Here is a 21125-nt window from a genome sequence, read left to right as displayed (position 1 = left end):
TCTCTGCTGGCAGTGTGCTTCTGTGAAAAAACAAAATTTATTCCTCGAAACCTCTTTTAAAACTCCTTCCTCTCTCCTTAAACCTAAACCTTGTGAAAAGATAGTCTAGCTATCTCATGTACCTCTGTCAGATCCTCTCTTAGACTCCGTCACTCCAGTGAAAACAAACCCAGTCTATCCAATCTCTCACCATAACTTAAAACCCTCCAATCTAGCTAACATGCAGGTCACTCTCTCTCCTGTCCAGTCTCATCCTTCCCATTGTACAGTGACTGGAAGTGCATGCCATTCTCCAAGTGTGGCCTAATCGGTGTTTTGCAGATAGCGTCAGAGCAATACAGCCTGGATACAGGCTGTTCTGCGCTGTGAGTCCATGCTGACCACAGTGCCCAGCTGGTCCAAGTTTCCCAAATTCTGCTCCAACCCTCCATGAACCTATCCAAGTGCTTCCTAAATGATTCACGTGTGCCTACTGCATCAGAGTGGGAGGGCTTTGGCTCTTTCAGGCTTTGACGATAACGGGTCGAGGCGAGGTAAGTTACCTGTGAGGAATAGATATAGGAAGTATGTCTGTGAGGTCATGGAGGGATTGTCTACGGAGTCTCTGTGGGTGGAAGTTAGAAACAGGAAGGGGTCAATAACTCCTGGGTGTTTTTTATGGACCATCCAATAGTAACAGGGACATCGGGGAGCAGATACGGAGACAAATTCTGGAAAGGTGTAATAATAACAGGGTTGTCATGGTGGGAGATTTTAATTTCCCAAATATTGAAGGTTTCTTGACACAATATGTAGATAAGCCTACAAGAGGAGAGGCTGTACTTGATCTGGTATTGGGAAATGAACCTGGTCAGGTGTCAGGTCTCTCAGTGGGAGAGCATTTTGGAGATAATGATCACAATTCTATCTCCTTTCCCATAGCATTGGGGAAGGATAGGAACAGACAAGCTAGGAAAGCATTTAACTGGAGTAAGGGGAAATATGAAGCCATCAGGCAGGAACTTGGAAGCATAAATTGGGGACAGATGTTCTCGGGAAATGTACAGCAGAAATGTGGCAAATGTTCAGGGGATATTTGTGTGGAGTTCTGCATAGGTATGTTCCAATGAGACAGGGAAAGGATGGTAGGGTACAGGAACCGTGGTGTACAAAGGCTGTTGAAAATCTAGTCAAGAAGAAAAGAAACATGGAGCTTAGAAAAATAGAGCGTTATGGGTAACCCTAGGTAATTTCTAAGGTAGGGACATGTTTGGCACAGCTTTGTGGGCCAAAGGGCCTGTATTGTGCTGTAGGTTTTCTGTGTTTCTAACTACTTCATCTGGCAGCCTGTCCCATATCCTCAACATCCAAAAGTTGACTCTCAGACTCTTCTTAAATCCTTCCCCTCTCGCCCTAAACCTACGATCCCTAGTTTTGGTCTCCCCTATCCTGGGAAAAGAATATTATCGTCCATTTTATCGATGCCTCTCATAATTTAAAGACTAGGAATGAAGATCTAGTCTGGTCAATCTCTTCCTGTAACTATGGCCTTCCTGTCCTGGCAACACCCTCATAACTCTTTTCTATACCTTTTCCAATTTAGCCAATAAGAGAGTGACCAAAACTGTACACAATATTCCGAATGCTGCCTCACCAGCAATGTCTACAGCAGAATGTAATGTCCCAGATCCTATACTCAATGCCCTGATTAAGTTTTTTCAATTATATAAGAGTAAAAGGAAAATGAGAGTTGATATTGGACTACTGGAAAATGATGCTGGTGAGGTAGTAATGGGGGACAAAGAAATGGCAGATGAATCTAATGGGTATCTCCACACCAATCCGTCACCCTGTCTCAGTCCGGCCTGTGTTTATCTCCACACCAATCAGACACCCTGTCTCAATCCGGCCTGTGTTTATCTCTGCACCAATCATTCACCCTGTCTCAGTCCAGCCTGTGTTTATCTCCACACCAATCAGACACCCTGTCTCAATCCGGCCTGTGTTTATCTCTACACCAATCATTCACCCTGTCTCAGTCCGGCCTGTGTTTATCTCCACACCAATCAGACACCCTGTCTCAGTCCAGCCTGTGTTTATCTCTACACCAATTATTCACCCTGTCTCAATCCAGCCTGTGTTTATCTCTACACCAATCATTCACCCTGTCTCAGTCCGGCCTGTGTTTATCTCCACACCAATCAGACACCCTGTCTCAATCCGGCCTGTGTTTATCTCTACACCAATTATTCACCCTGTCTCAGTCCGGCCTGTGTTGAAGAGAGTTATAGTTTGTGTAAGTACAATGAGCAAGAGGTGGTAGTGTTTAGAACTGATATGTAAATGCTCCTCCCAGTGTGTCAACAATTCCAGTGATGTAAAGGTTAACTTCATTGGTCAGATGAACTTTGAAACATACTGTAAGATGAGTCATTTGCGTCATCTCAAATCAATGAGTATTGTGCTGGGCAGTTGCTTTGTGTCGCTACACTTCGGCAGTAGCTGACTGTACGTGTTTGGAATGTGGAAGGAAATCAAACCCCGATCGGTGATCGCGGGTGCCGTAAGGCAGTGTGCTAACTGTACGCTGCTGTGCTGCCCCTGATGTCTGCTTATGTCAGCAACAGTGTTACCTGGTGCATATGGATTGGAGTAGAAAGATGAACAATTCTCCATCCACTCTTCACCTGTGCCGTTGTATTTAAGTGTGTGTTCAAACTTCGAAACAGATTTCACAGTATAAACCCGGGATTCATTTTCTTGTGGGCATACTCAGTAAGTGCATAATAAAATGGTGAAAGGCCACATCAATTCAGAATTCCACATTTGTGCAAAGGGCAACAAACTGCAAACACAAACAGAAATAAATAATAATAACAATAAATATAGAAGCAATAAATATTGAGACCATAATGTGAAGAGTCCCAGAAAGTGAGAACATAAGTCATGCCAATTTCTAACTGAACTACAAGATCATCTACCTTATTCCATCTTCTACATGTATTCAAATGTAACACCTTCAGTCCTGTATTCATCACCCTTTTCAATTTTGTCCCTCTGTTGCACTCTAATTCATCTCACTGACTGCAATTTTGCCCTATCATCTCTCTGTCCTTCCTGACAGTCTCACAACACACTGCCCCATATTCAGGGCTGTCACTCCAGTTCCCATCCCTGCCAACCCTCCCCTGTAGCTCCAGCAAACCTACTTGCAAGGATATTGGTCCCCCTTGGGTGCAGGTGTAGCCTGTCCCTTTTTACGGGTCCTACCTTCCCCAGCAGAGATCCCCATAAACCAGAAATGTGAAACCCTGACTCCCCCTGCACCAGATCCTCAGCCACGTATTTGTCTGCCAAGTCACCCGATCGTTACTGTCACTGGCGTGTGGTACAGGCAGCAATCCAAAGGTTGCTACCCTGGCACTGCCAGTTCTGTGATTACCTGCAGCACTTAGCATTGTAATTGTATCATAAATGCACCTTATTATTTCTTAATTTATCTGTGGCAACGTACTTTGTGTGTCTGTCTATCTGTCTGTCATGCGTATGATGTGCACCTTGGACCAGAGGAACGTTTTGCTTGGCAGTTTACATACGTCAGGTTGAATGACAATAAACTTGAACTACTGTACAATCTCTTCTAACACCTGTGCAGTGAGGCTTGTAGCAGGGAGAGGCTGACGATAGGGCAAATTTGCAGTTAACAGGATGAGATGCAACGTAAAAGGCGGACAAAATTGAAAAGGGTGAATGCAGGTCTGAAGGTGTAATATTTGAATGCACGCAGTATACGGAATAAGGTAGATGAACTTGCAGCACAGTTGCAGTTTGGCAGGTATGATGTTCTTGGCATCACTGAATCATGGCTGAAAGAAGATTATAGCTGGGAGATTAATGTCCCAGGATACACATTGTATCAAAAGGACAGGCAAGAAGGCAGAGGGGTCAGTGTTGCTCTGTTGGTAAAAAATGAAATTAAATCATTAGAAAGAAGTGACATAGGGTCAGAAGGTGTTGAATCGTTGTCGATAGAGCTAAGGAACTGCAAGGATATAAAGACCCAGATGGAGTTATGTACAGACCCCAAACAGTAGTAAAGATTTGGTCCACAAGTTACAGTGGATTGGGTGTTATGTAATGAACTGGAGGTGATTAGGGAGCTGAAGGTAAAAGAACCCTTATGAGGCAGTGATTATAATATGATTGAATTCAACTTGAAATTTGATAGGGAGAAATAAAAGTCTGACAGCAGTATTTCAGTGGAGTAAAGGAGATTACAGTGGTATGAGAAAGGAATTGGCAAAAGTAATTTGGAAGGAGATGCTCGCAGGGGTGACAGCAGAGCAAAAATGGTAGGAGTTTCTGGGAAAAATGAGGAAGGTGCAGGATAGATGTATTCCAAAAACAAAGAAATATTCAAATGGCAAAATAGTACAACCATGGCTGACAAGGGAAGGCAAAGGAGCAGAATGTTGAAACCATCTGGGTAGAGATTAGGAATACCAAAAGGAAAAAAATTACTGATGAAAGTTGTCTATCGGCTACCGAATAATAACTGTAGTGAGACAAGCAATAAACAGCGAAATACCTGAGGCATGTAAGAATGGGACAGCAGTTATCATGGGGGACTTTAACTTGCACGTAGATTGGGTGAATCCAGTTGGTCGAGGCAGTCTTGAGGAGGACTTCATAGAACAGGGCACTGTTGACCGGTTTAATATTGACAATATTCTTGCGGACCGGCTGACTGGGGGTGAGGGGGCAGGGTAGGGTTGCCAACAGACAGGAGTAGCAGTCAAATACGTTGTGTTTACCGAGAGAAAGACTACCATGACCATGAAGCCTTGCGCGGGCACCAATGCGCATGTGTGTACCTGCCGATTTTTTTTTCTACAAATCGTTTTTGGTGATTCTGTTCGGGAGTGGGGGGGGGTGGTTTAATCACGACCGGAATATAAGTGATAAGTGGCTAATACACTCAATTTCGTTTCTAAAAGGGTTTATCTAATGAATTTAATATTAAACATACAGCGCATATTTTCCTCACATGAATATAGGGATAAGTCAATTATCAGGGGAGCTTGAAGTAAGTGTTGAACAAACTTCCAGTAGAGTGGTTGAGGCGGGTTTGATATTATCATTTAAAGAAAAATTGGATAGGTATATGGACAGGAAAGGAATGGAGGGTTATAGGCTGAGTGCAGGTCGGTGGGACGAGGTGAGAGTAGAATTCGGCACGGACTAGAAGGGCAGAGATGGTCTGTCTCCGTGCTGTAATTGTTATATGGTTATATAAGTCAATAGCATCATAACATTTTAAGTAACGTTTGGATATTAAACACACAGCACATATTTTCCCCGTATGAACATATAAAATCATTGCAACACACCAATATCGCTGAATCAGTGGGAGCCCTGGGCTTGTTTTCACAACACGGTCCTATCGAGGGGTGATGGGAGACAGTGATACTCGAAGGGGGTTCCTTATGTCCATTCTATTCCGCAATTTAGTTTTCGTTGCATTCATCGCAGAGATATGTTGGAAATGGAAGCAACGTTTTCAGTGCTTTCGTGGCTATCTCAGGATATTTAGCCTTGACCTTGATCCAGAATGCCGGCAGAGATGTTATGTCAAACATACTTTTCAGCCCACCGTCATTTGCAAGCTCGAGGAGTTGATCTCCTTCCCACGCTGACATGGATGATGCGTGGGTAATGACCTTGCATGCGTTCAAGCTCAACAGTGGGTGTGACAGGGAATGAGGAAAGGTGCAGCTAACTCATATCGCCAAATCATATTGTTTCCCCGCGGCCTGGTAGCACATGTTTTGCGGCCCGGTGGTTGGGGACCGCTGTCATAAAATGCATCCGTGATGGCTTTCTTGTACAGCATGTCACTGAATCTACAAGGGAACGTGCTATCTTAGATCTGGTCCTGTGCATAGACAGGTAAAATTAGTGCTCTTGTAGTTAGGGATCTTCTTGGAAAGAGTGATCACAGTATGATTGAGTTTCTCATACAAATGGAGGGTGCAATAGTTTGATTGAAAACCTGTGTATAATGCCAAAACAATAGAAACTACAATGGGACGAGGGAAGATTTGGCTCTATATGGTGGGACGGTTGAGGAACAGTGGAAGGCTTTCGAAGAGATTTTTCACAACGCGCAACAAAAATGTATTCCAGTTAAAAACAAGAACAGTATGGGTGGAGAGAGCTAGCCTTGGATAACTATGGAAATAAAAGAAGGCACCAAACTAAAAGCTCGTGTGTACCAAGAGTAACCAAGAGTAGCGGGAAACTCGAAATCTGGGAAAACTATAAAAAGCAACAAAGAATTACTAAGCATGTAATAAAGAAAAGGAAGATAGATTATGAAAATAAACTGGCATAAAATATAAAAATAGTAAAAGCTTTTATAATTATATAAAGCAGAAAAGGGTGGCTAGTTGGAGGATGAGAAGGGGGAATTGATATTGGATAATAAGGAAATGGTTGAGGCTTTGAATGAATATTTGTGTCGGTGGAGGACACATCTAACATGCTAAAGAGAGAGGTTATGAATGCGATGGGAGGTGAGGACCTCGATACAATAGCTATCACTAAAGTGATTGGGCTGTGCAAACCTGAGAGCTTGAAGATAGATAGGTCTCCTGGTCCTGATGGAATGCATCCCAGGGTACTGAAAGTAACAGCAGTGGTTATAGTAGAGGCTTTGGTGATAATTTACCAAAATTCTCTGGGCTCTGGGCAGGTCCCGGTGGATTGGAAGACGGCAAATGTCATGCCACTGTTCAAAAAAGGATGTAGGCAAAAGGCCAGTTAGCTTGACATTTGTCTTGGGAAAATGCTACCGAGGCATCTGGAAAGAAATGATCCATCAGGCAGACGCAGCATGGATTCAGCAAAGGCAGGTCCCGTTTGACAAACCTACTGGAGTTCTTTGAGGATATAACGAGGGCAGTGGATAGAGGGGAACAGATGAACATTATTTACTTGATTTTCAGAAGGTGTTTGATAAGGTGCCACATAAAAGACTTATCTGTAAGATAAGTATGCATAGAGCTGGGGTTGATATATTAACATTGATAGAGGATTGATTAACTAATAGAAAGCAGAGAGTTGGGATACATGGTGTTACTCTAGTTGGCAATCGGTGGTGAGCGGTGTGTCGCAGGGGTCGGTGCTGGGCCCACAATTGTTCATGATATACATTAACGATCTGGAAGGGGGACGTTCCGTGTATCTTAAGTTTTCTGATAGTACTCAATTGGGTGGAAAAGCAAATATATGGAAAGATATGGAGAGTCTGTAGAGAGATATAGATAGGTTAAGTGAGTAGGCAAGGGTCTGGCAGATGGAGTACAATGTTGGTAAATGCGAGGTTATCTACTTTAGAAGGAAAAATGGAAGATCAGATTATTATTTGAATGGTAAAAAATTGCAGCATGCTGCTGTGCAGAGGGACGTGGGAGTGCTTGTGTATGAATCACAAAAGGTTGGTTTGCAGGTGCAGCAGGCAATCAAGAAGGCAAATGGAATGTTGGCCTTCATCACTAGAGTGATTGAATTTAAGAGCAAGGAGGTTATGCTGCAACTGTACAGGGTACTGGTGAGGCCACACCTGGAGTGCTGCATGCAGTTCTGGTCTCCATACTTGAGGAAGGATATACTGGCTTTGGAGGCAGTGCAGAGGAGGTTCACCAGGTTGATTCCAGAGAGGAGAGGTTTTGGACTATGAGGAGAGATTGAGTTGCCTGGGACTGTACTTGCTGGAATTCAGAAGAATGAGAGGAGATCTTATAGAAACATGTAAAGTTATGAAAGGGGTAGATAAGAGAGAGAGGCAGGAAAGTTGTTTCCAGGACACAGCCTCAAGATTCGGGGGAGTAGATTTAGGATGGAGATGAGGAGAAACTGCTTTTCCCAGAGAGTGGTGAATCTGTGGAATTCTCTGCCCAATGAAGCAGTGGAGGCTACCTCAGTATATTATATATTTTTTTATATTTTAGACAAGGTTGGATAGATTTTTGCATAACACACACAAAATGCTGGAGAAACTCAGCAGACCAGCGAGCATCTATGGAAAAAAGTACAGTCTATGTTCTGTGCCGAACCATCGACTGTAAGTTTTTCCATAGGTGCTGCCTGATCTACTGAGTTCCTCCAGCATTTTGTGTGTGTTGCTCAGATTTCCAGCATCTGCAAATTTGCTCTTGTTTTAGATTTTTGCTAAGTGGGAGAATTAAGTGTAATGGAGAAAAGACGGGTTACATAGAAACGTAGAAAACCTACAGCACAATGCAGGCCCTTCGGCCCACAAAGTTGTGCTGAACAAGTCCCTACCTTAGAAATTACTAAGTTTACTTATAGCCCTCTATTTTCCTAAGCTCCATGTATCTATCCAAAAGTCTCTTAAAAGACCCTATCGTATCTGCCTCTACCATCGTTGCCGGCAGCCCATTCCACACACTCACCACTCTCTGAGTAAAAAACTGACCCCTGACATCTCCTCTGTACCTACTCCCCAGCACCTTAAACCTGTGTCCTCTTGTGGCAACCATTTCAGCCCTGGGAAAAAGCCTCTGACTATCCACATGATCAATGCCTCTCATCATCTTATACATCTCTGTCAGGTCACCGCTCATCCTCTGTCGCTCCAAGGAGAAAAGGCCAAGTTCACTCAACCTATTCCCGTAAGGCATGCTCCCCAATCCAGGCAACATCCTTGTGAATCTCCTCTGCACCCTTTCTATGGCTTCCACATCCTTCCTGTAGTGAGGCGACCAGAACTGAGCACAGTACTCCAAGTGGGGTCTGACCATGGTCTTATATAGCTGCAGCGTTACCTCTCGGCTCCTAAATTCAATCCCACGATTGATGAAGGCCAATACACTGTATGCCTTCTTAACCACAGGGTCAACCTGTGCAGCTGCTTTGATCGTCCTATGGACTCGGACGCCAAGATCCCTCTGATCCTCCACACTGCCAAGAGTCTTACCATTAATACTATATTCAGCCATCATATTTGACCTACCAAAATGAACCACTTCACACTTATCTAGGTTGAACTCCATCTGCCATTTCTCAGTCCAGTTTTGCATCCTATCAATGTCCCGCTGTAACCTCTGACAGCCCTCCACACTATCCACAACACCTCCAACCTTTGTGTCATCAGCAAACTTACTAACCCATCCCCCCACTTCCTCATCCAGGTCATTTATAAAAGTCGTGAAGAGTAAGGGTCCCAGAACAGATCCCTGAGGCACACCACTGGTCACTGACCTCCAAGCAGAATATGACCCGTCTACAACCACACTTTGCCTTCTGTGGGCAAGCCAGTTCTGGATCCAGAAAGCAAGGTCCCATTGGATCCCATGTCTCCTTACTTTCTCAATAAGCCTTACATGGGGTACCTTATCAAATGTCTTTCTGAAATCCATATACACTACATCTACTGCTCTTCCTTCATCAATGTGTTTAGTCATATCCTCCAAAAATTCAATCAGGCTCATAAGGGACGGCCTGCCCTTGACAAAGCCATGCTGACTATTCCTAATCATATTATACCTCTCCAAATGGTCATAAATCCTGCCTCTCAGGATCTTCTCCATCAACTTACCAACCACTGAGATAAGACTCATTAGTCTATAATTACCTGGTCTATCTCTATTCCCTTTCTTGAATAAAGGAACAACATCCGCAACCCTCCAATCCTCCAGAACCTCTCTCGTCCCCATTGATGATGCAAAGATTATCACCAGAGGCTCAGCAATCTCCTCCCTCACCTCCCACAGTAACCTGGGGTACATCTCATCCGGTCCTGGTGACTTATCCAACTTGATGCTTTCCAAAAGCTCCAGCACATCCTCTTTCTTAATATCTACATGCTCAAGCTTTTCAGTCTGCTGCAGGTTATCACTACAATGACCAAGATCCTTTTCCATAGTGAATACTGAAGTAAAGTATTCATTAAGTACCTCTGCTATTTCCTCTGGTTCCATACATACTTTCCCACTGTCACACTTGATAGGTCCTATTCTTTCATGTCCTATCCTCTTGGTCTTAACATACTTGTAGAATGCCTTGGGGTTTTCCTTAATCCTGCCCGCCAAGGCCTTCTCATGGCCCCTTCTGGCTCTCCTAATTTCATTCTTAAGCTCCTTCCTGTTAGCCTTATAATCTTCCAGATCTCTAACATTACCAAGCTCTCTGAACCTTTTGTAAGCTTTTCTTCTTGACTGGATTTACTACAGCCTTTGTACACTTCTGTACCCTACCATAACTTCCCTGTCTCATTGGAATGTACCTGTGCAGAACTCCACACAAATATCCCCTGAACATTTACCACATTTCTTCCATACCTTTCCCTGAGAACATCTCTTTCCAATTTAAACCTCCAATTTCCTGCCTGATAGCCTCATAATTCCCCTTACTCCAATTAAACACTTTTCTAACTTGTCTGTTCCTAGTTCTCTCCAATGATATTGTAAAGGAGATAGAATTGTGATCACTATCTCCAAAATGCTCTCCCACTGAGAGATCCGACACCTGACCAGGTTCATTTCCCAATTCCAAATCAAGTACAGCCTCTCCTCTTGTAGGCTTATCTACATATTGTGTCAAGAAATCTTCCTGAATACACCTAACAAACTCCACCCCATCTAAACCCCTTGCTCTAGGGAGATGCTAATCGATATTTGGGAAATCTCCCATCACGACAACTCTGTTATTATTACACCTTTCCAGGATCTGTTTCCCTACCTGCTCCTCGATATCCCTGTTACTATTGGGCAGCCTATAAAAAACACTCAGTAGAGTTATTGACCCCTTCCTGTTCCTAACCTCCACCCACAGAGACTCCATAGACAATCCCTCCATGACGTCCACCTTTTCTGCGGCCGTGACACTATCTCTGATCAACAGTGCCACGCCCCCACCTCTTTTGCCTCCCTCCCTGTCCTTTCTGAAACATCTAAAACTTGGCACTTGAAGTAACCATTCCTGCCCCTGAGCCATCCAAGTCTCTGTAATGGCCACCACATCATAGCTCCAAGTGCTGATCCACGCTCTAAACTCATCCACTTTGTTCACAATACTCCTTGCGTTAAAATAGACACACCTCAAACCTTCGGTCTGAGCGTGACCCTTCTCTATCACCTGCCTATCCTTCCTCTCACACTGTCTCCAAACTTTCTCTATTTGTGAGCCAACCTCCTCTTCCTCAGTCTCTTCAGTTCGGTTCCCACCCCCCAGCGATTCTAGTTTGTTGGTGGAGATGAGTCAATAATATTAAAGAGGATACTAAAAGTTTCTTCAGATACTTCACACTTTGAGTACTGTGTCCAGTTCTGGTCACCTCACTATAGGAAGGATGTGGAAGCATTGTAAAGGGTACAGAGGAGGTTTACCAGGATGCTGCCTGGTTTAGAGAGTATGCATTATGATCAGAGATTAAGGGAGCTAGGGCTTTACTCTTTGGAGAGAAGGAGGATGAGAGGAGACATGATAGAGGTGTACAAGATAATAAGCGGAATAGATAGAGTGGATAGCCAGCGCCTCTTCCCCAGGGCACCACTGCTCAATACAAGAGGACATAGCTTTAAGGTAAGGGGTGGGAAGTTCAAGGGGGATATTAGAGGAAGGTTTTTTTACTCAGAGAGTGGTTGGTGTGTGGAATGCACTGCCTGAGTCAGTGGTAGAGGCAGATACACCAGTGAAATTTAAGAGACTACTAGACAGGTATATGGAGGAATTTAAGGTGGGGGGGTTATATGGGAGGCAGGGTTTGAGGGTCAGCACAACAATGTGGGCCAAAGGGCCTGTACTGTGCTGTACTATTCTATGTTGTATACATAAAGTGCAAAAGAGAGGCAAGAGTTGATATCGGACTACTGGAAAACAATGCTGGAGAGGTAATAATGAGGGACAAGGAAATGACAGACAAATTGAATCAGTTTTTTGCATCTGTCTTCACTGTAGAAGACACTGGCAGGATGGTGCAAGCTGGATGACGGAATTGATGGCCAAGGTTGTAGACAATATGAATGTAGATGGAGGGGCAGGTAGTGTTGAGGAATCAGGGAGGTTGCCCACAAGAAAATAAATCTATGACATATATGTACTTTGATAATAAATTTACTTTGAACTTTGAGAGGACTTTGACACATTAGAGGAATGGACAAAGTAGCAGATGGAATTGGGAGGTGCATTTTCATACACATTGGTAGTAGGACTAAAGGCGTAGACTATTTTCTAAATGGGGAGAAAATTTAGAAATCCGGGGTGCCAAGGGGTTTGGGAGTCCTCATGCAGGATTCCCTGAGGGTTAACTTGCAGGTTGAGTCAGTGGCAAATGCAATGTTAGCAAACATTTTGAGAGGACTAGAATATAAAAGCAAGGATGTAATGTTGAGACTTTATAAAGCACTTTTGAGGCCTCACTTGGAGTATTGTGAGCAGTTTTGGGCTCCTTATGTTAGAAAAGGTGTGCTGACAGGGTTCAGAGGAGTTTAAGGAGAATCTGTCTGGTTGTGAAAGGGTTATTGTATGAGGAGCATTTTTTTCGCTTTTGGGAATTTACTTCTATTGTTCTATAAAGTTCTATAGTTGTACCATGGAGAGTATTCTGACAGGCTGCATCACTGTCTGGTATGGAGGGGCTACTGCACAGGACCAAAAGAAGCTGCAGAAAGATGTAAATCTAGTCAGCTCCATCTTGGGTACTAGCCTACAAAGTACCCAGGACATCTTTAGGGAACGTTGTCTCGGAAAGGTAGCGTCCATTATTAAGGACCTCCAGCATCCAGGTCATGCCCTTTTCTCACTGTTTCCATCAGGTGGGAGGTACAGAAGCCTGAAGGCACACACTCAGTGATTCAGGAACAGCTTCTTCCCCTCTACCATCTGATTCCTAAATGGGCGTTAAATCTTTGAACGCTACCTCACTTTTATACAGTATTTCTATTTTTTTGCACTTTTTTAATCTATTCAATATACGTAATTGATATACTTGTTTATTATTGTTATTTTTTTTCTCTCCTATATTATGTATTGCATTGAACTGCTGCTGCTAAGTTAACAAATTTCGTGTCACACGCCGGTGACAATAAACTTGATTCTGATTTACTTGCTGGAATCTAGAAGAGTTAGGGCAGATCTCTTTTAAACCTATCAAATGTTGAAAGGTCTTGATAGAATGGATATGATGTGAATGTTTCCTGTGGTGGAGGAGTCTAGGACCAGAGGGTACAGCTCAGGATTGAGGAACATCCATTTGGAAGGAAGATGAAGAGTTTCTTTAGCCAGAGAGATGTATATGTACAGAATTGGTTGCCACAGGTGGCTGTACAAGCCAAGTCTTTGGGTGTATTTAAAGTGGAGGTTGATAAATTCTTGATAATTCAAGGTATGAAAGGTTAAGGGGAGAAGGCAGAAGGATGGGGTTGAGTGGTAAAATGGATTGACCATGTTGAGGTGGCTAAGCTGACTCAACTGTCTAAAGACCTATGTCATCTGCCTGTTTGAACATTTGATGTAGGCATTGAAGATATAGATTTTTAGTTATGTTCTAATCTGTTCTTTGATTCTTAAATTGCAGTTATTGAAGAACAAGGCATACATGATCATGATGATCTGCTTTGGGGGAGGAGTCGGTGTGTTTACGGCCTTCTCTGCACTCTTACAGCAGATTGTATGTGTCCGGGGATACTCAAATGTAAGTCCATAGTTTACAATTCATCTAATTGCTTCTTTTCCCCTAAAACATCAACTTCTCCCAGAACAAAACTGGCATTTACACTTGAAAAATGATGAGTGATTGTTTATTGTTGGAGAATATCAGGTCTGCGTCAATATTCTGAACATTTACATCAAGAGGTGGAACGTAGAACATAGACATCATAGCACTGTGCAGGCCCTTTGGTTTACAATGTAGCAACGACCCTTTTACTTACCCTAACGTCAGTCTAACTCTTCCCTCCTAAATGGCCCTCCATTTTCCTGTCACCCATTTGTCGATCTAAATGCCTCTTAAATGTCCCTAATGTACTTGAATCTACCATCACCCCTAGCAGGGTGTTTCACGCGCCCACGACTCTCAAATCTTGCAGCACTTGACTCAATCCCCTGCCTAAGAAAAACTAACACACCATACGGCTTCTTACCCACCCTATCAAATGATGCAACTCCTCTGTGAGGTGTGGAGCTCAGGCTCCACTCTGGCTGATAACTGCTGCTGGAGACACTGTATGTTACTATCTGTGTCTTTGATTGCTTCACGGATCTCTCTACCTGGACACTAGACTCAACAACCACTATTGAGAGGAAAGGAATGGCTGATGGTCTTTTTTCCAAACCCTCACTCCCTCATGACAATCTGCTCCACCTCATGACTCCTTCCATCGTCCCACGGCCCCCCTTCCTCCCCCCATGGTTCCCCAGGAACCTGTCTCCTCCCCCCACCCCCAGGAAACCGTCTCTCCCCCACAACCAACCCCCCCTCCCCCACTGCCCCCATACAACACCCCTTCCCCTGGCCCACAACCTCCCTCCCCCACAACCAACTCCCCCTCCCCCACTGTCCCTATACAATCTCCCTCCCATCTCTCACCCCCACACCCGTCTCTCGCCCCCTCCCACATCCACAGCACCCCTTGCCCAGAACCCTCCCCCTTCTCCCCCACAACCACTCAAACTCCCCCTCCCCCACGACCCTTTCTCCCTACTCCTGTCAGAGCCTGTGGATGTGGTCTCTCTTCTGCAGTCACTGGGTTTGTGGGATGGTTGGGCAGTAACTGGGATTAGATCAGACTGAGCAGAGGTGCATTACAAGTGTGTGGAAGATTCTTCCGTTATGAGTATAATTCCTGACTGGTTTATATAATGACATTTCTCCTCTTTGTGACAGAGTTTTGCAGGGATCTGTGGAGCCTTGTTTATTGTGTTTGGCATTGTGGGTGCATTCCTGCTTGGATTATACGTGGATAAAACAAGACATTTTATGGAAACTACGAAAATTTACTATTGTCTCACTGCTTTAGCCTGTATTGGCTTTGCACTAGTAAGTATCCTCAATACCTCAATACTCAGTATTTCCCTAATACCCCCAAATACTCCTAATACTCAATACTTCCCGAATACCCCAATACTCAGTAATTCTCTAATACCCCAATACTCAATATTTCCCTAATACCCACAAATACTCCATATACTCAATACTTCCTGAATACCCCAGTACTCAGTAATTCCCTAATACCCCAATACTCAGTAATTCCTAAATACTCTCAGTACTCCATAGTCCCTAATACCTTCAAATGCTCCTAATACTCTGTATTTCCCTAATACCCCAATATCAAGTAATTCCCTAATACTCCCAATACTCAGAACTTCCCTAATACCCAATAGCCCCAATATTCAGTACTTCCCTAATACCCCAAATACTCCCAATACTCAATACTTCCCAAATACCCTCAATACTCAGTACTTCCCTAATACCCTCAATACTCAGTACTTTCCTAATGCCCTCAATACTCAGTACTTTCCTAATACCCTCAATACTCAGTACTTCCCTGATACCCTCAATACTCAGTACTTCCCTAATACCCTCAATACTCTGTACTTCCCTAATACTGCCAAATACTCCCAATACTCAGTACTTCCTTATTACCCTCAATACTCTGTACTTCCCTAATACTCAATACTCTCATTACTCAATACTTCCCTAATGCCCCAATACCCTCATTACTCAATACTTCCCTAATACACCAAATATTCAATACTTCCCTAATGCCCTCAATGCTCAGTACTTCCCTAATACCCTAAATACCCAAAATACTCAGTACTTCCCTAATACTCCCAATACTCAGTAATTCCCTACTACCCTCAATACTCAGTACAGTGGATTCTGGTTAATTAGGACACATCGGGACCAGTATATTTTGGCCCAATTAAGCGGCTGCCCCAACTAGCCGAAGTTTCATGGAAATAGTTAAAAGGTATAAAATAGACAAATTACCATTTAATCAAGTAACAAATTATGTATTTAAATGAAATAGACACGAAATTAGAACATTACCAATGCTACTACAGCACTATAAAACTGTGTACTAGTTCCTAGTAGTTATCGATGGAGGAATTCATTCAGTGTGTGCTCATTCGATTGACTGACTGTAAATGAACCAAACCAGTGCAGACATCTCAGAAACGTTCAGAGATTCATTTTATTGTCAAAGTATGCATGTACAATACATCTCTGATATTCTTCTTCCCCAGATAGCCATTCAATACGCCTTTGACAAGGTGCCGCACATGAGGCTGCTTAGCAAGCGAAGAGCCTATGGAATTACAGGGAAGTTACTAGCATGGGTGGAGCATTGGCTGATCGGCAGAAAACAGAGAGTGAGAATAAAGGCATCCTATTCTGGCTGGCTCCTGGTTACTAGTGGAGTTCCACAGTGATTGGTATAGGGACCACTGCTTTTTACGATGTATATCAATGATTTGGATGATGGGATTAATGGATTTGTGGCTAAATTTGCTGATGATACAAAGATAGGTGGAGGAGTGGGTAGTGTTGAGGAAACAGAGAGCCTGCAGAGAGACTTAGATAGTTCAGGGGAATGGGCAAAAAAGTGGCAAATGAAATACAATGTTGGAAAGTGTATGGTCATGCACTTTGGTGGAAGAAATAAATGGGCAGACTATTATTTAGATGGAGAGAGAATTCAAAATGCAGAGATGCAAAGGGACTTGGGAGTCCTTGTGCAGGATACCTGACACAATATGTAGATAAGCCTACAAGAGGAGAGGCTGTGCTTGATCTGCTGTTGGGAAATGAACCTGTTCAGGTGTCAGGTCTTTCAGTGGGAGAGCATTTTGGAGATAGTGATCACATTTCTATCTCCTTTACCATAGCATTGGAGAGGGATAGGAACAGACAAGCTAGGAAAGCATTTAATTGGAGTAAAGGAAATATGAAGCTATCAGGCAGGAACTTAAAGCATAAACTGGGAACGGATGTTCTTGGAAATGTACGACAGAAATGTGGCAAATATTCAGGGGATATTTGAGTGGCGTTCTGCATAGATACTTTCCAATGAGACGGGGAAAGGATGGTAGGGTACAGGAACTGTGATGTACCAAGGCTGTTGAAAATCTAGTCAAGAAGAAAAGAAAAGCTTACGAAAGGTTAAAAAAAACTAGGTAATGATAGAGATCTAGAAGGTTATAAGGCTAGCAGGAAGGAGCTTAAGAATGAATTTAGGAGAGCCAGAAAGGGCCATGAGAAGGCCTTGGCGAGCAGGATTAAGGAAAACCCCAAGGCATTCTCCAAGTATGTTAAGACTAAGTGGATAAGACGTGAGAGAATAGGAGCAATCAAGTGTGACAGTGGAAAAGTGTGTATGGAACCGGAGGAGATAGCAGAGGTACTTAGTGAATACTTTGCATCAGTATTCACTACGGAAAAGGATCTTGGTGATTGTTGGGATGACTTAGAGCAGATTGAAAAGCTTGAGCATATAGACATTATGAAAGAGGATGCGCTGAAGCTTTTGGAAAGCATCAAGTTGGATAAGTCGCCAGGACCGGATGAGATGTACCCCAGGCTACTGTGGGAGGTGAGGGAGAAGATTGTTGAGCCTATGGCAATGATCTTTGCATCATCAATGGGGGCGGGAGAGGTTCCGGAGGATTGGAGGGTTGTAGATATTGTTCCCTTATTCAAGAAAAGGAGTAGAGATAGCCCAGGAAATTATAGACCAGTGAGTCTTACTTCAGTGGTTGGTAAGTTGATGGAAAAGATCTTGAGAGGCAGAATTTATGAACATTTGGAGAGGGATAATATGATCAGGAATAGTCGGCATGGCTTTGTCAAAGGCAGGTTGTGCCTTACGAGCCTGATTGAATTTTTTGAGGATGTGACTAAACACATTGATGAAGGAAGAGCAGTAGATGTAGTGTATATAGATTTCAGCAGGGCATTTGATAAGGTACCCCATGCAAGGCTTATCGAGAAAGTAAGGAGGCATGGGATCCAAGGGGACATTGCTTTGTTGTTCTAGAACTGGCTTGCCCACAGAAGGCAAAGAGTGGTTGTAGGCAGGTCATATTCTGCATGGAGGTCGGCAACCAGTGGTGTGCCTCAGGGATCTGTTCTGGGACCCCTTCTCTTCGTGATTTTTTATAATTGACCTGGATGAGGAAGTGGAGGGATTGGTTAGTAAATTTGCTGATGACACAAAGGTTGGGGGTGTTGTGGATAGTATGGAGGGCTGTCAGAGGTTACAGCAGGACATCGATAGGATGTAAAACTGGGCTGAGAAGTGGCAGATGAAGATCAACCGAAATAAGTGTGAGGTGGTTCATTTTGGTAGGTCAAATATGATGGCAGAATATAGAATTAATGGGAAGACTCTTGGCAGTGTGGAGGATCAGAGGGATCTTAGGATCCAAGTCCATAGGACACCCAAAGCAGCTGCGCAGGTTGACTCTGGTTAAGAAAGCATATGGTGCATTGGCCTTCATCAATCGTGGGATTGAGTTTAGGAGCCGAGAGGTAATGTTGCAGCTATATAGGACCCTGGTCAGACCCCACTTGGAATACTGTGCTCAGTTCTGGTCACCTCACTACAGGAAGGATGTAGAAACTATAGAAAGGGTGCAGAGGAGATTTACAAGGGTGTTGCCTGGATTCGGGAGCATGCCTTATGAGAATAGGTTGAGTGAACTCGGCCTTTTCTCCTTGGAGCGACAGAGGATGAGAGGTGACCTGATAGATGTGTACAAGATGATGAGAGGCATTGATCGTGTGGATCTTTTCCCCAGGGCTGAATTGGCTAACACCGGAGGGCACAGTTTTAAGGTGCTTGGAAGCAGGTACAGAGATGTCAGGGATAGGTTTTTTATGCAGAGGGTGGTGAGTGTGTGGAATGGTGATGGTGGTGGAGGCGGATACGATAGGGTCTTTTAAGAGACTCCTGGATAGGTACTTGAAGCTTAGAAAAATAGAGGGCTATGGGTAACCCTAGGTAATTTCTACATGTTCGGTACAGCATTGTGGGCTGAAGGGCCTGTATTGTGCTGTAGATTTTCTATGTTTCAATGATACCCTAAAGGTTAACTTCCAGGTTGAGGCAGTGGTTAAGAAGGCGAATGCAATGTTGGCTTTCATTTCTCGAGGTATAGAATATAAGAGCAGGGATGTGATGTTGAGGCTCTATAAGGCACCCATGAGACCACACTTGGAGTAGTGTGTGCAGTTTTGGGCTCCTTATTTTAGTAAGGATATACTGACATTGGAGAGGGTTCAGAGAAGTTTCACAAGAATGATTCCAGGAATGAAAGGGTTACCGTATGAGGAATATCTGGCAGCTCCTGGGCTGTATTCTCTGGAGTTCAAGAGAATGAGGGGGGAATCCCATAGAAACATTCCTAATGTTAAAAGGCCTGAACAGATTAGATATGGCAAAATTATTTCCCATGGTAGGGGAGTCTAGGACAAGAGGGCACGATTTTAGGATTGAAGGACACCCAATTCAAACAGAGATGCAGAGAAATTACTTTAGTTAGAGGGTGGTAAATCTGTGGAATTTGTTGCCGTGAGTGCTTTGAAGGCCAAGTCATTGGGTGTATTTAAGGCAGAGATAGATAGGTTCTTGATTAGCCAGGGCATCCAAGGGTATGGGGTGAAGGCAGGGGAGTGGGGATGACTGGAAGAATTGGATCAGCCCATGATTGAATGGGGAAGCAGATTCAATGGGCTGAATGGCCTACTTCTTCTATATCTTATGGTCTGAATACAAAAAGACCACGGGGGTTTTTGAAAGAAAAGACATTAACCCCCACCCCCTCCCTGCATGAAGAAGAAAAAGAAACAAAACTTGCAGACCTCAAACCAAACCCCCTCCCTCACAGAAAAGAACAGCGACAATGCCATCGAACTCCCAACCCCCTCTCTCACAGACCTCCCACACAGGCAAACACCAACACGATCATCAGACCCCATATCCCCAACTCCCTCCTTGCACAAAAACTAATGTATCGTCCGCCTGCCATTTGGCAAAAAGAAAGAAAACACGGAAAACTGATGGAGATCAATATAAACTGCCGTCCAATGTATGTAGGTTATAGACTGACTTCATTGTCTTCCTACATGAAGTCTTAAAAAAAACAAAATTATTTAAAAATCACTGCTTTTTGAATCCGCATCCATCGGCCGAAATAATATCATAACACAAGGACATGCACCTGACACTTCAATTTAAAGCTGTTTTTGTTCTCAGCACAGTATTGTGACTTAACAGCCACACAAGTGCACACGACTAACGATATTTAGAAACTTCTCAGGAATAGTCTCCCATCCCAATTAAACGGCATAGTGATCCAAATATATGAAGGGAATGCTGGCTATTTCCTTGAATTGTTGTTCTTTAAGAGCTGCCCTGACGAACTGATGGCCCAATTAATCAGAACTAACTGTACTACACCATTACCCTCAATACCTTTCACTTGAAAGATGCTGGAGCAGAAATCTATAGTGGTTTGTTTCCCCTCTGGTTGGCCCAGAGTGTTTAAACTCGCTCTGCGGAGCAACACTGGTCAAATGCCATGTCTGCAGGAGCAAGAACTGCCCAGGCACAAGAAGCATTTATACACGAGGACAAGTGAACATTTTAAAAATGAGAGCAGCACACATCAAAGTTGCTGGTGAACGCAGCAGGCCAGGCAGCATCTCTAGGAAGAGGTACAGTCGACCTTTCAGACCGAGACCCTTCGTGAGGTATTGGGGGCAGGAGATAATCAGGGTTGGCCATTTACTGGAGGGAGGCTAGTCAGATGCCAGTGAACATGGTGGGGGGGACTTGAGTGGGGCTGGAATCTGTCAGACAGGAGTGCCACCCCTCTCCTGGGGAAACTAATTATCCAAATAGCTGGGAGAATAATACACAGTTTGTGATGCTTAGTATGACTCAAGGCTTCCTGTGATTTAACACAACACATTTGTCACTCATCTGGGAATGAAAACTAAAAAGCCCAGAGTTAGGATCGGTGTGGCATTAAGTTAGCAGATTCCCATATCTGGTGCTGAGAGCACTGACCTGAATATTCACAGATTCAGACAGGAAGATAAGGTAAGTTCCATGCCA

General features: G+C 43.7%; 1 protein-coding gene across 3 annotated transcripts in view; it reads left to right on the top strand.

Annotated features, from left to right (window-relative positions):
- LOC140194867 (solute carrier family 49 member A3-like) overlaps positions 1-21125 on the top strand; it is a 75527-nt gene that overhangs the window by 42612 nt on the left and 11790 nt on the right. For all 3 annotated transcript variants that reach the window (XM_072252148.1, XM_072252149.1, XM_072252150.1), the window contains exons 6-7: positions 13580-13696; positions 14888-15040. In XM_072252148.1, coding sequence (XP_072108249.1) covers positions 13580-13696; positions 14888-15040 — 270 coding nt within the window. The remainder of the gene's footprint in view (positions 1-13579; positions 13697-14887; positions 15041-21125) is intronic.

This window comes from Mobula birostris, chromosome 3 (assembly GCF_030028105.1).
Source record: "Mobula birostris isolate sMobBir1 chromosome 3, sMobBir1.hap1, whole genome shotgun sequence".
NCBI lineage: Eukaryota > Metazoa > Chordata > Chondrichthyes > Myliobatiformes > Myliobatidae > Mobula > Mobula birostris.
The sequence above is the reverse complement of the archived record's forward strand: the minus strand, read 5'-3'. Positions and strand labels throughout refer to the sequence as shown.